Raw genomic sequence first — 26,613 nt, 5'->3', positions numbered from 1 at the left:
GGGAAGGGGGGGCACCCCCAGCAGCCTGTGCCCTGGCCTGGTCTACAGTTAACTCCACTGTCCCGCCTCAGCTGCCTCTCTGAGTAAGAAGATGGGAGCCCCCCTGAGGGAAAAGTTGCTTTGGTGAGAGTAAGGAGGCCGTCAGACCTCCTCCAAACAAACCAACTCCACCAACCTCTGGCTCTTAAATAACAAACATCATCATCCAGAAATGTAAGGACTCAGCCTTGGTCAAGGTGGTAAAGGGTCTGTTTGTCTCCCTCCATTAGACAAGGGTCTTGTCTTGCTACCCTAATGGTAAAGGGCTGACTGGGGAGGGGTTGTAGGGACATGGTGGGGGTGAAGACTCCAGACCCACTTCTCCAGGCTTATGCTGACAGGGGCCTGCTTTTATTTATTTTTATTTTTATCCCATGATGTTTTTTTAAATCCCGTAACTTCTTTTTCAGAACTTTTAAAAAAAACTTTTCATAAAACTTTTTTTTTTTTACTTTTTTCCCACAACTTTTTTTGCCACAACTCTTCCACAGTATTTTTTATCCCGTAACTTTTTCATCCCACAACTTTAATTCCTGTAACTTTTTTAGTTTGTGTTCTTTTAATAAACACACTTACATGGTTACAATTTTGTAAGAATAAAAACCGATTATCTCATGCCAAGCATGCCCAGCATTTGCACAGTCTCAATACCTTTAATACTATAGTTTTGAAGACACACAAAATTTTTAGGCAAAACAGCACCTTGAAACCATCTAATAATTTATTACATTGCAGTAGCATCACAGAAGCAGTCAATAATGCCACTTTAGACAAAAATCAGTATTTCCATCATGCATTCTGTGTATAAGAATTCATAAATCGGTAAAAGTCATTCTAAGAAAACTTGGCAAATACAGCTTGGACTGGAATTGGCATTTCTTTCTCTACTTTTCCTTCCCCTAGATTCTTTGTTTTAAGCTACAGTATTCGTATTTTAAAATGTTTTAAATTATTTTAAGACATTAATATAGCAGTTACATTTTTGAATAGTTATTTGAAAGTGACTGTAAGATAAAGTTTTAGAGAATCTATTTTGGATAGGGTTGATTTACATTTTCACATTTTCTAAAAATCAGCTTTGGTTTTAGAACTGATTGTTTTTCATTTCAGGAAAACCTATCAGGTTTAATCTATTACTTTAAAAATAATTATCATATATTGCAGTCTTTAAATAGGTATTTTGATTCTTTACTTCCCACAGAAATTCAAATTTATTCAGTTGAACTCACATTTTAAAATTCTATCTTTCTGCTGAACTCTAACCTTCTAATGTTGCCTTCTAAGCAAATTGAAAGCTGCCTTATACTGAATGAGGAAGAGAACAAATACTTGGCTGAATGAGGTACTGCAAGAGACTGCGTGCACTTTGAAGAAAGACTTGAGTTATTGTCATAGGATTTCCATCCTCTTTAGCTTTTTCTTAAACATATGACAAAATACCTACACAGAGAGTGGTATTTGAGTTAATATAGTACATTTATTTTTCAGACTGACATTCAGCTTAAATATGCCAGTATGTGATTTAATCCACAGGTGCCTGATGAACACATTATTGTCAGATTGGTTACAGATGCTAAACGCTATCTGAAGGTCATTCCTAGTCATTTATACGTGTCAGGGTAAAAGTGAAGTGATTTGAACTATAAAAATACCTTTGAAATAATTTATCAATGTATTAGATAAACTCAGTTTCAGAATGATAAAGAAAAACTGTTAGACCAAATAATGTGGCTAATTAACAGTGGTACGATTTCTAGCCTGAAGGTTCAAAATGGACTTAAAGTAACTGTCTTTAAACTGAACTCAAAGAATGCAAAAGCAGCAAGTTCAGAAAATAAAAGGCAAGAACAGGAGCTTAAGTCCATTTTAAACCCTTGGGCTGGAAATCCTACCACTGTTAATTAGCCACATTATTTGGTCTAACAGTTTTTCTTTATCATTCTGAAACTGAGTTTATCTAATACATTGATAAATTCATACAATCTGGAAGAGTCAGTTGAAGTCACAAGGGCTCAATATTTGCAATCTTTAAGTGAATGCAGGCAATTCTCTTATTCAATCTGTAAAATCGTATTATTGATCTCCTATTAATGTCATATTTATAAAAGTATCATGAGGATGCCCAATGCTAAAAGCGGAGATGGTCTAGTAACTAGAAATGCCCACCCCAGGGAGCACAGATACATCTCTCCCTACGTCCTAATGATATGATGTATTTTGGAACACAGACATTAGAACTTCATGAAGTTTTAGCTGTTGATTCTTCCCCAAGCATCATCCAGTTATGATATAGGCAACATATGACTGAAATAATTCATTGATCATGCACATTAACATAAATATTACACAAAATATGCCTCTAACTGAAACTGAGAGGTATAAAAACATATTTCACTCTTCGTAAAGAACTTTGTGAGGAAATATAACTCCGTGATTGTATAGACACTTTCCTCATGACACCTTGACATTCACAAACAGTAGATTGCGCTGCAGTTTGTAAACATTTTAAGTTGCATAAACTGCTCCTTGATTTTCAAATGTAGTATAATACTGTCTACTAAAATTCCTTTTTGTTTCAACTAAGTACTCTCACATATATTAGTTTATAATAATGTTTGTTATTATTTTTAAAGTCTTTTCCATTCAAGAAAAAGAATTCCTATGTCAGATGGTTGAAGACTAGGTATTAGCCAGAGAGGTCTAGATGGTAAAATCCATCTTCTAGCCTCAAATAAGCTCCATGAACATAGAGGAATGCCAGGTGTCACGCAGCTTTCCTTCACTCGAATTCATTCTTGACTAGAGCCTGTATGCCTGTTCCAGGGACATTTAAACTCTTAAAGGATTTCTTCTGATCTTTACTAAATACATTAAGGAGAATGCCAACCAGTGCCCTTTTGTGTACTGGGACATGTAGTCATGTGATTAAAACAGGGAACACGAACTCTGACTTTAAAATGTATTGTAGATATAAATGCTCTCAGCTAGAAAAGGTTGTCCACATCCACAGTCATGATGGGAGCCTTTCATTCCTCAGAAATAATCCCCTTTTAGGTCATCAAAAAAGAGTACAACTGCCACAGCTCATGATGCAATATCTTCATGAGCCCAGAGCACATGCAAATCCTAAGGGAACTACCGTAGTACAGTGCTCATTCTTGGCACCAGAACAAATGAAACATATTCTATCCTGCACACACCTGCCAGAGCAGGCCACTTTCCTCTTCTGGGAGATTTAAAAAGCTCCCCAAAATGTTATTACTCCCATCCCCAATACACAGAAAAAGGGGGAAAGGCTGTTTCCAGCGCTCCACCTTTAAACAACTGTAAATGTCAGTACTCACAGTGGCATATTACAAAGTAATAGACCGCGCACTTGAGGGCAAACCACATATTGAGCTAATGAAGAGCTCACTGTGATTAGGATTCGATCAAACATAACAGCAGAACATAAGGAAATTTTATTTGAATTCCGTAATGAATATACAGGCTGTACTAACATTAAAAAAGCATGGCAGCCTATCCCAAACCAGCAAGAACAGTTGTGTGCATATAGTGGGTCTTTGTGTGTTTGAACTCCCATCACATAAGGGCAAACTCGATATGCATGCTAGCGTCCTATAATTATCAAATTTAAAAAATGCTAAAGGATGCCAGAGTGAACATGAGGGAAAGACCCACTCTCATTTAACTTTTTACAAATAAATTTAAACTATAAATTAGAAACACAAATAAATTTAAACTATAAATTAGAAACACAAATAAATTTAAACTATAAATTAGAAACACAAATAAACATAAGTGGCTCTAACATTCAAATGAAGTAAATGAATTGTGTAGGATATTAACCCCTTAAACGTTTTTTTTTTTTTTTTAAATTTCTTGACCCGCTCTTAGATGATGGTGATGTTTAGCTCTCTGTTCTCGGCGGCCCGAAAAGAATGGCATGCAGCCTCTCCTGCTCCTCCTGCCGCCTCTCCTGTACCAACAGCTTCTCCACTCAAGCCTGGGTGCTCCTGGGGAGTCCTGCATTAGAGGAAGCAGCTGCTGGATCTGCTGTGCAGTGGGGTTGTCATGGGGGAGAACCCTCCCTGTCCTCTCCCGGTGCAGCCTCCATGCTATCAGTGAGGCTCAGCTCACTAAGATCTTCAGAGAGAGGGAGGGGGGTGGGAATCTGAGCACAGTGCGAGCCTCCCCTGCTCCTGCCTGCCCACCCCGCCTGAGGGCTCTACTCACCACCCTGCTTGTCCGCACACCCAAGCTCCTGTGGGACTGGGGCTCCAGGTACTGGTCTGGCTGCTGCTGCAGACTCGGAGCCTCTTGGCTCTTCAGCTCCACCTGCCGGAAGACCCTGGGCATGAGGACATGTGGTGGCTGGCTTCCAGATTCCTGGCCCATTAATAGGGTAGCGAGGGCACTGTGGGGCTCTGTGGCCTGCCCAGGCCCCTGGCCCCTTGCTCCAGGCCTAAGAGACTGGCTCCCTTGCCTAGAACCCCATGCCTCCTTCCCTAGCATCAAATCTCACGTCCTTTCTCCCAGCATTTAAACTGTAGGCCACAGACTGGTGGAAAAGCAGGCGGAGCCAACCACCATCTGCTAAGTGTGCTACATGCCTAATGTTTCCACGTATTATCTCATTTAATCCTCAGCACCTCTGCAAGGAAAAGGCTAACTTCCTTTTGAAGTTAAAGAAACAGAGACTTAGAGATGCAAAGTAGTTGAATTATGACCAGTGGAACCGAGGCCGGAATCCAGTTTGAATCTAAGGAGTCTTTTTTGTTTTTCTGTTTTGTTTTGTTTTGAGAGAGTGTCACTCTGTGTCCCAGGCTGGAGTGCAGTGGTGCAATCTCAGCTCACTGCAACCTTCACCTCCCGGGCTCAAGTGATTCTCGTGTCTCAGCCTCCCGAGTAGCTGGGATTACAGGCATGCACCACCAGGCCCGGCTAATTATTATTATTATTATTTTTAAGTTTAGTAGAGATGAGCTTTCACCATGTTGGCCATGTTGGTCTCAAACTCCTGACCTCAAGTGATTGTCCTGCCTCAGACTCCCAAAGTGCTGGGATTGCAGGCGTGAGCCACCACACCCGACATAAGGAGCCTCTTATACCACTGTCTCTTCCTCTGTGATTGGGGGGCTCCATGCCTCTAGCTGGGATGATGATGTCCAGACCTGGGAGGACCCCAGGGCTACCCACCTCTAAAAGTCAGAGGGCAGGAAGCAAGAAACAGTCATAGGACTGCCCCGGAGGGTGCTGGGGTCACCTGTCCCCAGGCTGCAGCTGCCTGTGGCCTGGCACCTCCCCTCCCCAGAGGCTGGTGCCCGCCTCCCACATCTTCTTGGATGGGTCGGAGGTTACAGTCTCTTTCAGCTCACCCGACTTCTTCAGCTCCTTTACTTGCTGCTCCGGCTGCAGTGTGCTCTTGTTCTCGTTGTTCTGGACAGAGAGAAGCAATCAGTGGCCACCCACTAAAACTGGAGACCCCAGAACTTAGTGTCTGCCTCCCATGGCACCGGGAAGGGTGGAGGCAGGTTAGAAAAATATCCCCTCTCTCCCACAGCCATCAGAGCAGGGCTCTGGCTCACAGATGCCTTTAGAAGTACCATTTCATGTGAAGGCTACAATGCCCCATTTTACAGGTGGGGAAACAAAGGCCTTGAGGGCTAGGGAAGAGGGCAGCCTCCCCAGGTGGGGCAACGCACCAGCTCCTCGAAGCCGCTGCGTGGCTCGGCCCGCTGCTCGTAGAGGGCTTCCCACCCCAGCTCCAGCATCCTCTCCAGCTCCCGCAGCCTCTCCAGCTCCTGCAGAGTCTCCTGCTGCCACAGCCTCTCATCCTCTTGCCGAAGCCTCTCCTGCTCCAGGAGCTTCTCCACCTCGTCCAGCAGCCTCTCCCTCTCCAGCAGCCTCTCCTGCTCCTCCTGCCGCCTCTCCTGTTCTAACAGCTTCTCCACCTCTTCCAGCAGCCTCTCCTGCCCTGGCAGCTTCTGTTCACACAGCCTCTCCTCCTGTTCACGTAGCCTCTCCTCCTGTTCATGTAGCCTCTCCTCCTGTTCATGTAGCCTCTCCTCCTGTTCACGTAGCCTCTCCTCCTGTTCATGTAGCCTCTCCTCCTGTTCATGTAGCCTCTCCTCCTGTTCACACAGCCTCTCCTCCTGTTCACGTAGCCTCTCCTCCTGTTCACACAGCCTCTCCTCCTGTTCACTCAGCCTCTCCTCCTGTTCATGTAGCCTCTCCTCCTGTTCATGTAGCCTCTCCTCCTGTTCACACAGCCTCTCCTCCTGTTCATGTAGCCTCTCCTCCTGTTCACGTAGCCTCTCCTCCTGTTCACGTAGCCTCTCCTCCTGTTCACGTAGCCTCTCCTCCTGTCTCCTGTTCAGGAGACTCAACATCTGATTGTTTTCCACCTCAGCCTGGAGCTGTCTTCCCACACTCTCTAGCTCCTTCCGTAGGTGGTTGGTCTCATCTTGTAGCTGCTCCACCTTAGATGGCCCTGCTGGGGTCTCTGGGGCCAGGGGTTCAGCTGAGAAAGGAAGCAGACAATAAGGGCCTCTGGATTCTCAAAAAAAAAAAAATCCTCCCTTCGGTGCACAGCTCTTCCTCTCAGGCTTCCCAAACTTGGCCTCACTGCTAATGACTCCTCACACCCGGATGGTAGCCAATCTTCCAAGTCACTTTCAGATAGAGAGCACTGTGGGTGGTGGACAATGGGCACTCCTCCCTCTTTACTGATGGGGACACTGAGGCTCATGGAGATGACAAGACTTGTCCTCCCATGGCACAGACCTCTTTCCCTCTGCCTCAAAGCCCTTCCATCCACCCACCTCCCTGGGGCATTCTAAGTCACCCCCACAGCCCTCTAATGCCAGTCCTGCTGCCAGGTCATGCCAGCCCCATCTTACCCGTCTGCTTTTTGAATTTGAACAAGCTCCTCACAAGCTTCTGTACCCGATGTGTCTTATGCTTCTTCTCCTCCTTAGATGTGCGAACCTGCCCAAAGCAAAGGGGGAAAAGGGCCCTGGAGGGAGGGGCTGGTGAACCTCTAGAGACAGAGTTTGAGAAAGGCCCACCCCCCTTCTGCCAGTTTGTGATTTGGAAACGTGCATTCATTCAACAAACATTTACTGAGCATGTACAGGCCAGGTACAGTTCTTCATAGCAGAGATATAAAACAGCAAAGGACAGACAGGAGCCCTTGGCCCTGAGGTTTCCATTCTAGGGGCCTTTAAATCTCTGACTTTCAGAGCTAACCGAGACCTTTGATACTCTCTACCTCCTCCAGAAACACGAGCATAAAGAGGAGAGATGGCTTGTCCAGACTCAAAAAGCAAATTAGGCACTGAGGCAGGGCAGAAATATGGACCCCTGACAACCAGTCAGGCTAGTGCTTCCCGGAGAGGTGACAACCCCAGGGCATGTGTGGCAAGGACTAGAGCAGAGGTGTCTGGAGAAGAGAGAGTCAGCAAAGAGGGCAGTGCAGAAGAGCCATGCTGCATGTTCTGTGCTCTGGGGTCCCTCCAGGTGAGACCTGGGTGCCCAGCTCCCCATTTGCCCTTGGCATCAGGGGCCCCTAGCCCCTTTCTTCAGGGCCCCAAGAGGAAACTGGAGTCCGGGATTGACCAGCTGTAATCAGGGGACCCCACTGGACTCTTACCGGTGAATTGATGTTTTCAGTGAGTTGACTGATTATTGCGGAGCTTGAATCCAGGGCCACTGCTAGTTCTTGGTACTGGCTCTGAGGTACATGCAGAGAGAAGGAGTTGGAGGAAGATTGTGGGGAGGGGTAGAGAGAATAATCATTAGGGCTGGTGGGGGGTGTGTGGGCTGCCTCAGCTGGCAGAGGGGCAACAAGCCCCTGCTGTGGGAGGAGGTTGGAGGGCTGGCCTGCAGGGTCACTGCATCTCGGCCCAGGGCCTCTGACCTCCAGATCCTCCAGGGTAGCAGAGGATGCACGGCCCTCCCCGTAGATACCTGTTGCTGACTGCAAGAGATGAGAGTGCACATGGAGATGTTCTGTCCCCCCTCACTGTCTAAGCCCTCTGACTTCCTTTCTTCCCCCATCAACTGGCAAAAGCTTCTTTTCTGTCTATCTTGGACCCTTTTTCCCATAACTCATTTGTGCCAACTTCTCTCGTGGTTCTTATCTCCCCACCATCCCACCCTGGGGCCCTTTCAGTGACTCCTAAAGGGACAGCCTGATGGCAAGTGGCTCTTCTCATTGGCCTGGCTTCCCCTTGAGACTGGGGATGAGGAAAATCAAACAGCAACGACCATTTCCTCGGTGTCCTGGGTGTTTGCAGCAGGCCATGTACTAAGGATTCACATAAAAGCAACAATAACGAATCTCATTTAAACTTCACAAATGGAAGTCAAAAAATACCACCTCTATTATACAGATGTGAAAAGAGAGGCCCAAAGACCTCAAGCAACTTGCCCTAAATCATATGCTAATCAATCCCAAATCAATCCTTAGCAGACGGAGAGGCAGGATTCAAATCCAGAATTCTTAACCAGTACCCAACAGTCCATCTACAATCTTAACAATTACCCTCTACTGCCCCTTGGACCCCCTGTCCCCAGGACCCTGGCCCGCCGAGACTCACATCCCCAGGTGAGTGGTAACCACCAGAAGTGGCTGTGTCAGGGCTACTGCCATTGATGTTCTTTTTCCTGTTAGCTCCTGCTGGAATGCCAGGGCTCTTCCTCTGCCAATATGCTTTTAACTGTGGGAAAGAAGAGCAGTAACACTCATGAGAATGATCAGCCCCTACAGCCACATCCTCCTTTACAGTTTTGACAAAATACTCTTATATACCATCTGATGTAATGCCACCAACAACTGTACAAGGTGTTGTCACAATCACTTAGTGACTGAGAGGGATTGATATCATGGATAGAAAAAAAAAAAAAGAAAGATCAAAAAAGGCAATACTGGAACTTAAACTCAGTCCTCTGACTCCAAGCTCTGGGGTTTTGCCATGAATCAGCAGCTGCGAGGGACCAAAACCAGGGGCAGAGGTAGAAAAGTAAACATGAAGCAGGCAGGAACTGTAGGCCGTGTGGTTTAGAGTCACACATCCTCACAGGTCTGCTAGCGTGAAGAAGCGCACCAGTACCTCTCACACTTTCGTATCAATGTGTCCTCATGGCAGAAGGCAGCTTTTCTATTAAATCCGGGAATTTATCAGAAAGAGGACAACCCAAGCCTCATTTCAGAGCGAAGTCTGGTATACGCTTGGAAACCTATGTGTCTGTCATCCCTAAGTACATTAATGCATTTTCTCAAGAGAATCAAGGGAAAATGATGCTTCAGAAAGATGTCCCACATTTATCCTGTGGCACTCAAAGTACCCCAGGTTGAGACGATATGAGGAAGATTCAAGCTGTCAAGTTAAGTTTCCCAAGATCTATTCCACAGAAGATGAGCAAATCTCACTTCAGAGGCCACTCACTGAAGGGCAGTCTGGTCCCAGAACCGTGGAGAACTCAGAAAAAAATGTGAAAGTCTCTCTGGAAAGTAGAAGCCTGGGAAAAAAACCAAACCAAACCCATTCTCCCATTGCCACCCAGAGATACTGTGAACATTTTGAGCTCACAGGGGAAGTGTAGGCTTTTCCCACTGTCAATGTCTATGTGAAGGGAGTAAGGCATCCTGAAACCTCTTGCTCCTAGGTCCCATAGTCTCCACTCCCCTTCCAGCTGGAAATTTGTGCTGCAACCAGAGGAAGCAGAAATGGGGTGAGAAAACTTAGGGGACTGGGTTGTACGATCAAAGGCCGGTCTTGCAGCAGTAATGACAGTTCCTAGGGGCACTGTGACATCATTGCATTCCACTCCTCCCAGGGGAGGGGACCACATCAGCGCGATGCCCGAGTCGCTGCTCCACGATGGGGGAGGGAAACACACGGTTTCGACCCAGGTCCCCAGAGACGCCAGCCCAAGAAGCCTAGGGAGGTCGAGCTTGGGGCAGCAGGAGGGGAGGGCAGAGTCTGCAGTAGGGAGCCCCGGGAGTCACCAGCCCAAAGCCACCCAGGGATGACTGGTGAGGGCAGGGCCTGGGGCTGGGGGACCCAGGTCCTGGGAGACGCAAGCCCAAAGAGCCCAGGGAGGTTGGGCTTGGGGTGGCAGGAGGTGAGGGCTGATTATGGAGCAGGGAGCCCCAGGAGTCACCTGCCCAAAGTCACCCTGGGGTGATTGGCAAGGGCAGGGACTGGGCTGCTTGCTGAAGGCGTGGGGCTGACTGACTAGGCTTTGGTTGGGGGAGCCCAGAGGGGCTGGGGTTGGGGGGCCCCATCTGGTATGCCTCAGGAGTGGTATGGACTCTGGCACCGGTCTTGTCATCGGAGGGGATCTGTGGCTAGGTTGGGGGCCATGACCTGGTGTGTTTTACCTTTTTCTTGGCTGCGGCCAATTTCCCCTGTTGTGTTTTTTCTGACATCGCGGGGTGGGGAGGGAGGCGGGGTTGGGGCCACATCAGCGAAATACCAGTGAGCACTGCTCAATGCCTCCAGTCACCTACCAGGCAGCTGTGCAACTGAGCCACAGGTGGCGTAACCAGGGCACCAATGGAACGCAGAATAGGGGCGTGGCCTTAATGCTCCAAGCCCATTGGTCAGTGAGAAAGATGAAAGGGAAAGGAGGCGTGGCCAGGCAGCAGCATGTCCAGAGGGACCTGTGGCATCATAAGGAAAGCTGCCCAGGCAACCGCTGTCCCCGCCCACTCAGAGAAAGGGGAGGGGCCGCCCACTCTGGGAGAGGGGAAGGGCTGGGTTTTGCTTTAAAACTTTTAAAACTGTAAAAAATAAACTTTAAAAAATATATGTGTATATACTTTATATATATGTGTGTCTGTGTGTGTGTATCTATGTGTTCCTCCAGAGCTGTCTTCATTATGCAGCTTCTGTGCAAAGTCTGTGATTTTGGCCTATATTTTTCATCTTCAAATGGAGTACAAGAATTACCAGTATTACCTTAACTGAGATATAGATCCTATAAAAATGGAAAATCCATAGCATGCTTGATGATTAAGGAAGCCGACTATAGTATCCGACATTCCAATAAGACAAAATAATAACAACAATTTCTCTTTTTTGGAAAAATGTTTGTCTTATTCTCCTACATTGTTAAGATTTCTTTTAAAAACAAGAAACATGTCTAATATCTTTAAAAACACAAAGCTTTTGGGCCGGGTGCGGTGGCTCACGCCTGTAATGCCATCACTTTGGGAGGCCGAGGTGGGTGGATTGCCTGAGGTCAGGAGTTCGAGACCAGCCTGGCCAACATGAAGAAACCCTGTCTCTACTAAAAATAGAAAAACTAGCCAGGCGTGGTTGCGGGTGCCTGTAATCCCAGCTATTTGGGAGGCTGAGGCAGGAGAATCACTGGAGCCCAGGAGATGGAGGTTGCAGTGAGCCAAGCTCACGCCACTGCACTCCAGCCTGGGCGACAGAGCAAGACTCCATCTCAAAAGAAATAAAATAAAATACAAAATAAGTAAGAACACAAAGCTTTCAATTTAATAACCACTTAAAGCTCTTTACTGGTTTAAGAGAAATACAAGGCCCATTTTTCTAGAATCACCTGGCCTCTCTAAGCCTTGCAAATGAAACTGAATTTCTCACTTGATACTTGGCTATCACTTGCAGTCATGAAAACCAAGAATTTGTTATGTCACTGTGTATTGCTTGTTACCTGAAATCCACACTAGGCTGGGATCAAGGGTTGAATCTTTCATGATTTTCTCCATAACCTGTGTGCTTCTTATCCCACACCAAACTAAGCTTTTTTTCTAGAGCTCTGCAATTTACAGTTAGTATATGAGAGCAGTTCTCAAAAATGTAGTCTCTGGACTAGCAGCTCCAGCAGCACCTGGGAACTTCTTATAAATACACATTCTCAGGCCCCACCCTGGACCTGATGAATCAGAAACTCTGGAGTAGGGCTCAGCAATCTGTGCTGCAGTAATCCCTCCAGGTGTTCAAGAACCTCTGGCATACAGCAGGTAGAAAAATGTGTTTCCTTCTGTAGGTCCAAAACCAGGGATACTATATGTTCTGTCTCTATATGAAACAATGACATGCAATTAAAAGACATAAATCTCCTTCCTGCTCCCACCTTCCAGCCAATGTGTTTTATTTTTATGAGTTAAATAAGAAAACAATCAGAGATTTCGTCTAAATCGCACATTTACAGGTATCAGTTCTCATCCAGCCTGATCTTATCCAATATCATTTATATTCTCTTACATGTGAAGTTTTAGAGAAGGATCTTCACAATGTAAGACTCAGGCACACTAGGAGTTCTATAATAAAACACCAAGTAGATCAGAATGTCCAAACTTACTGGAGAAGAAAAGTGGAATCATTGGCTATATTTTCAAATGGCAATAAACAGGAAATTAAAGTTTTGAATTTTTTTCACCTTCATCCTTCCAAGTTAATAGAATTAAGCCAAAATACTTGTCTTCCAAAGCCTCTAGCCAGGCCAAATTTTACTATATTACTTCTTGCTTTTCAATGGCTATAAACAGACTCCTGGTAGGCACATTTGGTATACCTGCAAAGATGAAGAACTAAACAGTTCCATCTGTTCAATACTGAAACAAAAGTCCTGCAAACCTCGGATGGTGAGTGTAATACTTCAGCACTAGCACCAAAGCCTCAAATATGAAAAGATACCAAGAACACCACTAGCAAACAAAACTAAACTCTCGGCTGGGAGCTCTAGTTCATGCCGTAATCCCAGCACTTTGGCAAGCAAAGGCGGGAGGATTACTTGAAGCCAGGAATTCAAGAGCAGCCTTGGCAGCATAGTGAATTCACACCTCTACAGAAAGTTTTTAAAATTAGCTGGGTGTGGCAGCACACTTCCTGGGGCTGCTGTGCCATTGCTGGAAACTTCTCTGTGGAGAGTACCAAGTACTTCTACCTGTAGCATTTTCCCTGGCTGGAATCCTGCAATTATCACAGTAGCCTGAGATCCAAGAAGGCAGGGCAGGAGCATCGTGTCCCCTTCCCAGCAGGTGCAAGGGAGGCTGGGGGGTGAGGCACAAGCCCGTGGGAGGGTGAGGAGCAGGAGGGATGCATGGTGAGCCTCTGTTGACTGCTTGCTGCCTCAGCTGGAAGGTCAGGACCCAATGTCTATTACAGGTTAAATTACAGAAGTATTTCAGATTTTGGATTTTTTTCAGATTTTGGAATTCGAAAATCTGAAATCCAAAAGGCTCCAATGAGCATTTCCTTTGAATCTGGCCTTCGAACATCATGTCAGCACTCAAACAGTTTTGGATTTTGAAGCATTTCAGATTTTGGATTTTCGGATGAGGGATGCTGTATTATCTTCTGAATGAGGCCACTCCTTCAGGAAAGCCCAGAGCTTGGGGACATGGAGCTGCAGACCAAAGACGTGATTTCTGTAGTGGCTTTCAGTGCGGAAGGGCCTGCAAAGTGGTTTAAAGCAAGCCACAAAATAGGAAACCCAATATTTAGCTAATGGAACTCTGATAAAACCTGCTCAAGATGTCTGTCTCTACTAATTCAGATGGAGCCAAGCCAAAGCATCATTATTATTTTAAAAAGGCACCAATCCCTCTGCAAAAGCACTGAATTATATCATGATACAATTATCAATTGTACCATGAATCACCGACAGTGGCGGTCTTTTAGGGATATGAAGAAGGGGTTTTCACAATACATCGCATGACACACCATCTTCCAAATCTCTAAACATTTCTCTCCACAGCCCAGTCCTCTCCATAGTTGTCCAAATCCCTCCCTCTTTTCTCTTGTTGTCTCCAAAACTCAAAATCATGCTCTGACTTTCTATATCCCACCCTCCCCTTCTTGGACCACCTGGGAAGCCCCCCGCTTCCCCGGGGTGTCCCCTCCTCCCCTTCTGGGTTCACTCATCTTTCCTCAGATGGACCAGTTCGGCCTCTCTTAGTTTCTCCAACTCTGCATCTCAACCTTTCTCCCTTCACTACGCAATAATGTCCAGGAGGCAAAGAGTCCACAAACCTGGGAACCTCCCTTTCCAGAAGGGAGGAGAGAGGTGACTACAAATATTTGGTTATGATTTTCTTCCCTGCCACGCCTGTTTTCATGGGCAGTGCTGAGCCCCAGTCCTGGCAGAGCTCAGAACCAGGCTCTCATGAGCTGGGGCAAGTGGGGCCTAGGGAGCCTCTGGGTTGAGGACCTTGCACCCCACTCTGCAGCTGCCCTGCTGATTTGGCTCATGCAACCTCTCCTCCCGGGCTCAAGCGATCCTTCTACATCGGTCTCCCAAGTGGCTGGGATTTGGGCTACCACGTTTGGCTAATTTTTGTATCTTTTAGTACAGATGGGGTTTCACCTGTAGCCCAGGCTGGTCTCGAACTCCTGGGCTCTAGTGATCTACCCTCCTCAGCCTCCCAAAGTGCTGGGATTACAGATTTGAGCCACTGCGCCCGGCCTTGTGCCAGCTTTTAAATATCAACAAGGACAGATTAGAGAACAGTGGAAGAGGGTGAGCAGCATGATGAGGTGATACAGAAATAATTTCACATGAAGAACTGGGCATGCTTGGACTTTTTTTTTTTGTCTTTTTTTAAGCCATTCTGGGTTGGGTGCTGAGGCTCACACCTGTAAGCCTGTAATCCCAGCACTTTGGGAGGCTGAGGTGGGTGGATCACCTGAAGTCAGGAGTTCAAGACCAGCCTGGCCAACATGGTGAAACCCTGTCTCTACTAAAAATATAAAAAATTAGCTGGACGTGGTGGCATGTGCCTGTAATTCCAGCTACTCGGGCAGCTGAGGCAGGAGAATCGCTTGAACCTGGGAGGCGGAGGTTGCAGTGAGCTGATACCGTGCCATTGCACTCCAGCCTGGGCAACAAGAGTGAAACTCTGCCTCAAAAAAAAAAGAAAAAAAAGAAAGAAAGAAAGAAAAAAGAAAAGAAAATATATCTATGCACCAGAGCTCAACACTAGGTTAGGAGCATTTCTGAGATTTGGAGCTATTCAACTATGGAAGTTCCTGGCACATACATCAGGTATTCACAATACCCTTTCTCAGGTGTTTGGTCACTGCTAGTGAGCCTGCCTGGATCAGTGTTTCCTAAATGGCAGTCATTTGCATCTTTGCATTTTTGGGGGGGGGGTTGTGGGGGTATATCCCATACCAGATTTTTAAAAAATTGACATTAAAAATACATGTATAAAATGTGTAAAGTGCACTAATCTAAAGTGCACTGGATGTATTTTTTATTGATGTACATACTTTTGTTATCCATCACCCAGGTCAAAATACAGAATCAGCACCACAGAGGGTTCCCTCCTCCTCCTTCCCAGCCAATAATCTTCTCCTCCTACCTAACCAACTGTTCTTACTTCAATCACTGTCAACTAGTATTTTACATTCTTGAACTGCATATAAAGTGTCTCAAGTTTTACTTAACACTTTTCTTGAAAAACACTTGTTTTTTGCCACTTTTTATTTGACCTAAGAAGTAACATTAATGAAACAATGATTTGACGTGATAGGCATTTCCCTCCTAATGAGCACTAAAACACTTAACTATTTGAAAAAAGAAGTTTCTCCGTGTACCAACTAATATATTCTCGTCGGCCGCCGTTGGTACACGGACCACATTTTGTTTCTCAAAGCAATCCGATGATTTCTGAGGTCCTTTGCAGCTTGAACGCGGAACGACTGTGGTGATCGAGTAGCCAAAAGTTCACGGAATGCACTGTCACAATTGTGATTCCGCCATAGCGCCGTGCATCCATCCAACACTTGTTTAATACCTATATTTAATACCTAATACCTTAGACTGTCCTAGGCTGTGGACGCAGAAGACTCAACCCCACTTCCTGAGTTGAAGTGGGGGAAATAGAGGAGTAAATCATTTCACGATGTGTGGTTAAATGCTACAGCTCAGGTAACCACGAGCACACAGAGAAAGGGCAGTTTCTAGAAACAGGGCGGAGAGGAGACCGTGAGTGGGCATTTCCCAGAGCAGTCTCTGCCAGCCACCCTGCTGTGATCACTTTGCCACAGAGCAGCCCCGGCGGTCAACCTCAGCCTCCCTGCGCAACCTGAGCGCCCCGCCCAGGTGCCTTACTATTGGTCTCGTGGAGCGGGATGGGCAGCTCTGCCGTGCAATCCCAGCTCGCAGCCCTTGCTCCGCGTGTACTCACGGGAGGACTCGCAGACGTTACTGCCCTCTTGCGTGCCCCGGCCACCCCCGGGCAGCTTGTAGCCGGTGCGCGGGGTGGCTGGGGCTAGGTGCAGAGCTGTCGCGGAGCCGGAGCAGCAGCGGTGAAGCCCCTCGGCTCGGCCGAGACCGCCGTGCCCATCGCTCGCCTCGGTTGCCGCCGCTTTAGCCGCAGCCGCTGCTGCCGCCGCCGGGGGAGAGGCAGCCTATTGTCTTTCTCCGCGGCGAAGGTGAGGAGCTGTCTCGGCTGGGCCCGCGGGGGAGCCCCGGGAGCCGCACGGTGAGAGCGCAACTTAGTTGGCGGAGTTGGGGGAAGTTTTGTGATTTGAGGAGGGGTCGGGGTGCGGAGCGCGGCCCGTCCCCTGCGGCCGCTCGGTGGGGCGGGCCCCAGAGGAGGGTCGGGGGCTGCGCGGGGCTTCAGGGGCGGGCGGAACGGATGGGTAGCCGGGCGGCGCGGGGACCTCAGCTTTGCGGACCCCTCCTCCCTGCGCATCACCCTTCTCCCGCATTGTCTGCTTGGGGCTCGGCGCGCCTCCCACTCCGCAGCCCAACTTGGGGGCCGTCGCCGCTTTCCGGATGGGGGGCGCGCCCGGCCGCGGATGGCCCCGAACCCTTGCCCCGGGTCCCCGGGTTGGCGCCGCTGGGGCGGACTCAGTCCTCCCCTGGGGCGGGCGGCCGCGGTGTGGAGTCCGCGCCGCGAACAAGTGCTGCGGGCGCGAGGGAGCGGCTCCCCGGGGCCGACGCGGACGGTAAACCTGTCCGGCGGCGCCCGCCTGCTGGGGCCTCTCCGCTGTTTCTCGCGGGCGCGGCCCGGCTGAAACTGCGACCGTCGGAGGCGAGCGGCCCTCTGGGACCCGTGCAGCCGGTCCACCTTGCAGCTATACTTTGAGACTAAACAATTTTTTTTTTTTTTTTTTGCAAAGGCAAACCGGTATGTGAAGTTGAAAAAAGCAAAAACCCTCAAATTTTCCTTCTTTCTTTCTTTTTTTTTTTTAATCAAGAAAGGGGGTAGATAGGTTTGTTTTGTTTTGGAAATAGTTTTTATAGCAGAGTGATACCGTCACATTTAATGATCCTACTGTGAATTCAAGAATTCACGATGAAAGTTGGATTGAGCGGTATTTTGGTGTTCATTCTTTGCTGATACTCATTAATGAAGTTAGTTGGAGAGTTTATTGCTTCAGTACAGTAAAAACCAGTGTGCCTTTTTTTTTGTTACTACTCCCCCCTCCCCGCGTTGTTTTATTTTTCGAAGAAGCAATTTATTCAGTTTTTCTAAGCCACGGGATTGCCCAGATGAGGACAAACGGTGCAGTTCTTGAAAGGTCATTATTGGCAAGTTTGTGAGGGAGCTAAGATGAGTTGAGATAAACCAGTGTTACTGTTCTTGTATTCTGTCGTGGACTCTTGGGGATTTGCAGGCTGCATTCAGTACAAGTCTGGTCCAGTTTTGGGTGCACGTATTCCACTGAATTTGGTTCGTGTGGCTTATTATATGAACATGATTCTGTTTCACTTCCCCAGATGGAACTAGCTTAAATGTCTATCATTTATAGTGACAAATGATCAAAATGGCTAGAGTGTCATTTATTAACTTCAGTTGTATTCCTTTACCTTACCTTCTGCTAAATGAAAAAGAAAAATTAGACAAATACTGTGTGCGTCAGTTTGCTCTGAGTGATTTCTCGTGCTAAGTGAGTCCTGTGGAGAAGCGTTCCTGGGCTTTTCTGGTTTGGTGGGCCTTGTGTTATAAAACCAATTTTCTTCACCTGATGAAGCTAAAGACAAATTTTCTTCAGGCACAGGCATTGCCCTTTTAAACTACAGAGCCACTTGTAGGATTCACAATACTCACTCAATGGCTTCCCTTCCTGGCAGTGTGGTTTTGTGTGTGTGTGTGATTGTGGGGAAGGAGGTTGACAGAGGTTGGAAGGGATTGTCAGGGAGGGACATCATGTAAGCAAGTACTAACAACATAACGTGACGAGGGCACCAGTTGCTTTCCTTCTGTGGGCGGTGATGGCATGTTATACTGTAGGTACTATTGTTGTAGGATTTCCCACAGTTCGTTTGCCTTGACTAAATGGTAACTGCACACATACTATACTATAAATGGACTCCTCCTCTAGTCCTTTAACTCCTTGAGGGCTGTGATAGACCTTATTTAACTTTGTACCCTCTTTGCCAGTGGTCTTAACATAGTGCAGGCACGGTATGTGTTTGAATTGGGTAAATTACTTTTACTGCCTAGTGGTAGCTGGTGTACACAGGAGAGGGCCACCAACTCTGGGGACTTGTCCAAAATGACAGTTCCCTTGCAGATCTCTGATGAAATTTACTTTAAAAGGATTTCTAACCTTTTTTTTAATCTGTCGGTTATTTTTTGAAAAGAAGTGGGGCTTAACTAGTGCTCTAAGGATTTTAACAAGAGATTCCGATTTAGAAATCTGTCCCCCCTTTTGGTGAAATTATTATTTTTTTAGAGTCGGAATCTTCACTGTTGCCCAATTGTCTCCCGGGGTCCCAAGCCGTCCTCCCACCTCAGCCTCCCACAGTATTGGAATTACAGACGTGAGCCACCCCACCCAGCTGGCGAAATTATTAAAATTGTAGTGAAAACTCTGCCTCCATTGTGAAATTGGAAAAAAATTAGAAATTTTAGAAGAAAGTACGCCCTTTGGAGCTAGGTAGAGTTCAGATCCCCGCATTTCCATTGAGTAGTTGCATAGCCTCTCAGAGCTTCAGCTTCCTACTCCTTAAGGGTTAGTAACATGCTTTGCAGTGTTGTTAGGAATCAGTGAAACTGTGTGAGATACTTAACTGCAGTATCTAACATGGAGTAGGTAGCTATTTCCTGGTAGCTGTAATGATAATAATTTTGATACGTTTTTACATGACTTAAGCATTCTGAAAAGTCTGATGCTTCTGAGTATGGAGGCTTAGCTATTTCTTTCATAAAGAAGGGGCCCTGAGACTTGTGAGTCTTATCCAAATGCATTTCTTCACAGGTGTCAGATGAACTGAAGGATAATGGAAACAATAGCAAATTTATCTTCTCAGTCACCTGTGAGTCTTCCTTTGCGAGTGGGACTTGCAGAGTACTTGGTAGGGTAGAGCTCTTTGTGACTATGCTATTTAGGAAATGGTGAGAGATGGATTGTTTTCAGTACATCAGTCATAAGAGGATATGAGTTAGTTCCAACTTTCCTTATTTTACCTTAGTCTTGACAAATAACAAGTATGGATTATGTCTGTATTTCTGAGACTTGTTTAAGGTAGAACTGGACTGGGTGTTAACAGTGTTAGTTCAGTAGAGACATGAGCAAATCACTCACTTCCCCTTCAAGATAACACTTTCAAGGTGCCACCATTTGCAGAAGAAAGCAGTGATTTAAAGCAGCTATACTAGCACAGTTTAGAATACTTACACTACCTGATGGAGTAGATACATTCTAGAAATATTTACCTGTAGTGGGAGTTGAACAGTGAGAACACACGGACACAGGGAGGGGGGAACATGACACACTGGGGCCTGTTGGGGGGCTGGGGGAGGGATAGCATTAGGAGACATACCTAGTGTAGATGACGAGTTGATGGGTGCAGCAAACCACCATGGCACGTGTGTACCTATGCAACAAACCGGCACGTTCTGCACATATACCCCAGAACTTAAAGTATAATAATAAGAAAGAAAAATAAATATTTACCTGTTAAGGACATTTCTGTGTATTTTATTCCATCTTTCCAATAGTTTTCTTATGAAGAGATTATAGTAAACCTTTGAACTTAACAGATTGAGGGTAAACCTTTAAAAAATATGTTTGGTAACACTTACAGATTGAGGGTAAAAACATTCCTGACAAAGCTAGGCGAAGACACTTGGACTTTTTTTTTTTTTTGAGACGGAGTCTCGCTCTGTCACCCAGGCTGGAGTGCAGTAGCACGATCTTGGCTCACTGCAACCTCTGCTTCCCCGGTTGAAGCGAATCTTCTGCCTCTCCCGAGTAGCTGGGACTACAGGCACACGCCACCATGCCTGACTAATTTTTGTATTTTTAGTAGAGACGGGGTTTCACCATATTGACCAGGCTGGTCTTGAACTCCTGACCTCGTGATCCACCCGCCTCAGCCTCCTAAAGTGCTGGGATTACAGGCATGAGCCACTGCACCCGGCCGAAACTTGGACTTTTGATGTTTCCTTCTTTTAAAGTTAACATCTAGCACTTGAATAGACTTGGTTATTACTGATGGGGACAGGCATCCATTTGGAAGTAGCTTCCCTCTCTCTCTCTTTCCCAGGTTAGGCTGTCTTACTGCTGTAAATGGGGAGAGAAGAGAAAGCCGTGGGTGGAAGAAAGTGTTTCATGGCCTGGTGCGGTGGCTCATGCCTGTAATCCCAGCACTTTGGGAGGCCGAGGCGAGTGGATCACTTGAGTTCAGGAGTTCAAGACCAGCCTGGCCAACATGGTGAAACCCCGTTTCTACTAAAAACAGAAAAATTAGCTGGGCATGGTGGCGGGCACCTGTAATCCCAGCTACTTGGGAGGCTGAGGCAGGAGAATCACTTGAACCCAGGAGATGGAGGTTGCAGTGAGCCGAGATTGCACCACTTCACTCCAGCCTGGTCGACAGAGCGAGACCTTGTCTCAAAAAAAAAAAAAAAAAAAAAAAGGGTCCCACTCAGTTGCCCAGGCTGAAACGCAGTGGCAGGATCACTGCTCACTGCAGCCTTGAACCAAGTGGTTATCCCACCTCAGCCTCCCAGGTAGCTGGGATCACATGCATGCACCGCCATGCCTGGCTAATTTTTTTATTTTTGTAGAGACAGGGTCTCTCTATGTTGCCCAGCCTGGTCTCAAACTCCCGGGATGAAGCAATCCTCCCACCATGGTCTCCCAAAGTGTAGGGCTTAAAGGCATGAGAGCCACCATGCCCAGCCTGCTGGGGTTTTTGATTGACATTGCATTGAAACTGGAAATCAGTTAGGAGGCAACTGACATTTTAATAATGAGCCATGAACATGGTATATCTATTTATTTAGACCTTGTTAGATTTTTCGTCAGTGTTTTGTAGTTTTTAGCAGTTGGATCTTGCTTGTATTTTGTAATCTTACACATTTATTTCATGTTTGTGGTACTGTTGTGAATGATACTTCTCAATTTCCAGTTGGTGATTGCTAGTATATAGGAAGATGATTTTATGTTATATGCTGACGTTGGATTCTACAACCTTGCTAAACTCATTTTTAGTACTAGGAGCTTTTTTGTAGATTTTTGGAATTTTGTGCATAGACAGTAATGTCACTGGCAAATAAGGGCAGTTTAATTTCTTTGTTTTCACTTTGTATACTTTTATTTCCTTTTTTATTTTTGAGACGGAGTTTCTCTCTTGTTGCCCAGGCTGGAGTGCAATGGCGTGATCTAGGCTCGCTGCAACCTCTGCCTCCTGGGTTCAAGCGATTCTCGTGCTTCAGCCTCCCCAGTAATTGGCATTACAGGCGCCCGCCACCACGCCTGGCTAATTTTTGTATTTTTAGTAGAAATAGGGTTTCACCATGTTGGCCAGGATGGTCTCAAACTCCTGACCTCAGGTGATCTCCCCGCCTCGGCCTCCCAAGATGCTGGGATTATAGGTGTGAGCCACCGCTTCCGGCCTAAGAGGACACAGTTTCTTTGGCTTATTAAGAGGTATTTGGTTAGTGTTAGACCGGGGGTTGGTACATTAGAGCTTGCTGACTGGATGTACCATGCTGCCTCTTTTTATAAATGAAGTTTTATTGGAACACGGCCACACCCATTCATTTACATATTGTTTAACAGAGACCATATGACCTACAGACCCTAAAATATTTACCACTTTGCGCTTCGCAGGCATTTTGCTGGCTACTGCTGTGGACACCAATTTTAATTTAGGTAGATAAACTTTTTTGTAGCTTCTGAGGTTTTGCATTAATTTGCTCAGGCATATAGGTTGGTGGAAGTGCTTTCCGTTCCTTCTCCCAAACCAATCACACAGCCATATAACTTCATGCCTGAGTTTCTGTGTGGTCCTCTATAGTGAGTGAGTTTTTACATACTTCTTTGCAGCAGCATGAATTTCAAAAATCTCAACGCTTTTGCTCTTGCTAATCTTTGTAAACTTTGCACACCCAGTGCTGGTACATTCTGATGATAGTGTCCACACTGCACTGTATGAAGAAAAGACTGATGATTATTTATATTAAAATGCAGGAAGAGAATTGTAGCGGCAACTTTTGCTTCTCTAATCAGCAGCATCATAAGAGACTTACTATGTGTGGGCAAGGGGGGAGAATGTTAATTTATACATTGAGATAGTTGTATTAAAATTGAGTGACTCTTACTGTGACATAAAGTGAATGTGTCTCTCTTATACAGCAGAAAACTATTAAATTTGTTTTTTCTCAGCAGTATAAAATAAAGTGGAAAATGTGGGAAGAATACAAATCCTTAACTTCTGTGCTTCTGCTTATTTCACACCCCTCAAATTTCTGATTCCTTTCAACTGTAGCTGGCCTTACTACTGAGTGGTGAAATTGCTGAACATACTTAAAACTACATCATTTAAGACTTTGAATTTTGACATCTCCTCCTCTTCACAGTCTTTCAAATACTAGGCAACCTGTAGGGTTCCGCTGTGTCTGTCATGTATTGTCCCTGTGTTACATGAAAGCAGCCCCAGTGAACTTGTGAATTTGCTGAGTCATTTCACTGGCTACTGGGTGAGGAAGAAGTAGGATTTTCTCTCTTAAAATTCCTTGGTGAAATCATTGGGTGGGCATGGTGTGTTTCTTTAATTTTCCTTTTGGTCAAAAATCTGACAAAGCAAAGACTTTCAGTTGTTCTTGGTCTTTCAATAGGTTTAGTTTTTAAGTGTGTTTACTCTGACCAAAAACTGCCTTCCTGTAATATGCTCCTTCCTTTAGAACACAGTTCTTAAGTAGAGTTTGTTTGTTTAAATGTATAAAAATAAGTTAATGCATTATATGCAGCGAGGTTTTGCATCAGAACCCTGAGTTCTCAATGTGGCAGGTTTAAGTGTCTAGAACACCTTTTACCTGTTTTTTCTATTACTTGCTTTTTTATTTTTGGGGTAAATGAGATCTTTCTCAGGGAGGCCTTCCCTCAGCACCATGTTTAAAAGGGCATCTCCCTCATTTGCTATTCCTTCTTCTGTTTTATTTTGCTATATGGAATTTGCTACTATGTGAAAACTATTTTAATGTTTTATTTACCTGTGTTACCCCTAGAATAATATCTATGAAGGTAGGGATTTTTATCTGTTCCTTCTGTGCCTACAGAGTGTTGAGGAGTATGGTGTCTGGCACGTTGTAGGTGCACAGTGACAGCTGAATTAATAACATCAGGGAGAGTTTGTAGGATGGGGCTCAAGGTGTAGGGCAAGTCAGTTTTTAGATTTGAGGTTATTAGCAGGAGACGATGTGGGGGGAAAACGCATGTTTTAATGTCAGACTGGGTTTGAATCTGGTCTCTCCAACTTACCCTTTGACCTTGGTGTTAAATAATTTAACCTTTGAAAGATCAACTTTGTCACTAGTGAAACGGGAAATAGTATCTTTTTAATGGGGATTAAATGTAATATCAAATATAATGCTCTGTCAATGTTAGTTTTGTCTTTCCCCTTGTGTGCCAGCATTGTGGAAGTCTGAAAGCAACCTGAATTTACCAGTCTGTTTCTGGAGCCTTCTGGGGTCATTACTTTGATTACTTTTGACAGATACATTCTTTTCAGCAGCCTGCATTGCCAGCATAACAATGACCTGTCCCTTTGACCAGTGTGGGGGACAGACACTTTGTCATCCCTCTTTAATCCGTGTATCAGAACAACTCTTACGAGTTCTGGTTTTGAAACATGTTTAGAGGAGTTTATAATTCCGAACAGTTCAGATGACATCAGCCCTTTCTTAGAGTCCTCTGAGTTTGCTCAGCTTCCTCATTCCAGTGTGGCGGGAACCCTTCAGTTAAATTGATGTTTGTGGTCTTTACACATAGTCATCCTAAGTTTCTTGCGAATCATGAGAGATCAGAGGGCTACTAAGTCACTAGTTTGTCTCTGTAGATTTCTCTAATCCAAGCTTGTCCAACCGCGGCCTGCAGGCTGCATGCAGCCTGTGAAGGCTTTGAATGTGGCCCAATACAAATTCGTAAACGTTCTTAAAACATTGGCCAGGCACAGTGGCTCACACCTGTAATCCCAGCACTTTGGGAGGCCGAGGTGGGTGGATCACCTGAGGTCAGGAGTTTGAGACCAGCCTGGCCAACATGGTGAAACCCCGTCTCTACTAAAAATACGAAAATTAGCTGGGCATGGTGGCACGCGCCTATCATCTCAGCTACTCGGGAGGCTGAGGCAGGAGAATCGCTTGAACCCAGGAGGCAGAAGTTGCAGTGAGCCAAGATGGTGCCACTGCACTCCAGCCTGGGTGACAGAGTGAGGCTCCATCTCACAACAAACAAAAAATTATGAGATTTTCTTTTTTTGCAATTTTCTTAAAGCTTAGCAGCTATTATTAGTGTTAGTGTATTTTATGTGTGGCGCAAGACAATTCTTCTTCCAGCGTGGCCCAGGGAAGCCAGAAGATTGGATCCCGCTCCTTTAAGTTTTATGGATTAACAAGGGGTTAATTCCTGTATCAGTTTCACTGATGTTTCTTCTGCTTGATGCAGGAACACTTGACAAGTTAGTTAAGGTAGATTGGTCCATAAATTTATAGGTTCTTTCATTCCCATGTCCTAGGCAAGTCTGAGCAGGACCTGGAAAGCTGATTAAAAGGCCAGTGAGCACAGTGAGCTTAATTGTAAATTAAATGGATATTTAATACATTAAGAAGGCACTCAAGCCTTTCAATCTTTCATTTTCATCCATGCTTGCTATTTGAATCTGATGGGCTTGAAATTGACCTTGTTGTTCTTGTAAAAATGTTGGTTATTGCTGCCTTTCTCAAGCTTGGTTTTCAGTGTGGATTTCTGCAGATAATTTTTGCACCTAAAAGTACAAAGTCATTAAGTGAAGGCCGTCAGGAAGGAAAGAGTGCCCTGAGCCAGGAGGTCTGTTACAGCACATGGGGTGGACAAGAAAATGAATGGACATGGGCATGGAGGTGGTTCAGTCAGTGTGGGAAGGCCACCTGCTTGTCAGCTTTCTACTGCGTTGTCCAGCAGAACACGTTGAAGCTTGGGGCCTGCAACTCGTGTAGAGATGATTGCATTTAGGAGGCTGAGGTAGATTTTTTCCCTCTTAAGTGTGTGCTCACTGCTTTTTGGCGAAGTCTTGACCCGAGACATACACAGCTTGATCTGTGAGGATTTTAACATCGAGATGGTTCTATTATTTGAGTTAGGCATGGCTAGGCTACCAAGGCATTGCTTTTCGGTCCGAACATTTGGTCATTTCAATTTATTGTTAGTGAGGTTTTTGCGATTTGTTAGAACACAGAGTTTGGGATTTTGTCTGTTTTTTGCATGTGTGAATGACACTTGATACTGTTGTTTATATTGCTGGTTAGTATGTGCCTTCATTTACCTATTGTGAGTAAGAAACTTCCTCAGATCAAATTATAGTGAAGTCGCTTGGTTCTGTTTCTCTGACTCTTAAGAGGATGAGATCACTTTATACACAAACTCAAGCTGTTTGGTAAAGGACCTACCATTCTGAGCATTCATAGCCTAGATGAAGTCCTGGTCCAATCACCAAGTTAAACTTTTAAAAAACATGCTGTTCTTAATGTTCAGGAATTCAACCCTGGAAGCCTTCTCTAAATCTTAATGAGAGTTTTATGAGAATTCATTTAGTGAAAATATGTATCAGGGAATCCAGCTATTAACTTTGAGGAGGGTGATGCCTTTTAGTGGTTAGAGAGGCAAGCTGTAGCCTCCCTTCTCAGAGAAGGGGAATTGAGGAAGAGAGTTCTAGTGGTCCCTTGCAATCCTCCCCTCACTTTCCAGGTTCCCTAGTAAGACTGGAAGAAGTCCCTGAGCAAACAGCATTTTGTGAGTTTGAGGGACTGTGTAAAAATGTAAGTGAACATACAGTGGTTTTGCTTTGATAACTGTTTTAAATATCCTGTTGGTTGTTGAAACTTCTGTGACAGTGAAGCCTTTTTTGTCTTTATTTTTCAATCGGAAGATCTTTCTTCCCCACTTGAAAAGATTGAGTCTGGGGTCAATCCCTGACCCCGCTTCCTTCCTAAATGTCTTAGTGTATAGCATACAGCTGGGCATATGGTAATCTCAGGCAGGGGATTGTACTCATAGAGCTATGCTTGACACCTAGGACTTTAGGTGGCTTATGTATTTTTGATGACAACTTTTAATTTTATTCTCATTTATTCCATTTCTGTTTCAG

At 45.5% G+C, this 26,613-nt stretch overlaps 1 protein-coding gene and 2 pseudogenes across 1 annotated transcript in view; 1 reads left to right on the top strand and 2 right to left on the bottom strand.

Moving 5' to 3' along the window:
- Window positions 1–2,505: 2,505 nt before the first annotated feature.
- LOC134729186 (putative golgin subfamily A member 6-like protein 19) lies at window positions 2,506–10,848 on the bottom strand (annotated as a pseudogene).
- Window positions 9,152–10,470, bottom strand: LOC134729188 (uncharacterized; annotated as a pseudogene).
- A 5,309-nt stretch (window positions 10,849–16,157) lies between the features above and the next one.
- Window positions 16,158–26,613, top strand: part of LOC134729058 (A disintegrin and metalloproteinase with thrombospondin motifs 7-like) — a 52,154-nt gene continuing 41,698 nt past the window's right edge. The window contains 2 exon segments of the mRNA XM_063596507.1: window positions 16,158–16,205; window positions 16,302–16,510. Of these exon segments, the coding sequence (XP_063452577.1) occupies window positions 16,158–16,205; window positions 16,302–16,510 (257 nt within the window).

Source organism: Pan paniscus, chromosome 16 (assembly GCF_029289425.2).
Source record: "Pan paniscus chromosome 16, NHGRI_mPanPan1-v2.0_pri, whole genome shotgun sequence".
In the NCBI taxonomy this organism is placed as follows: Eukaryota; Metazoa; Chordata; class Mammalia; order Primates; family Hominidae; genus Pan; species Pan paniscus.
This window is presented reverse-complemented; position numbering and strand designations above follow the sequence as displayed.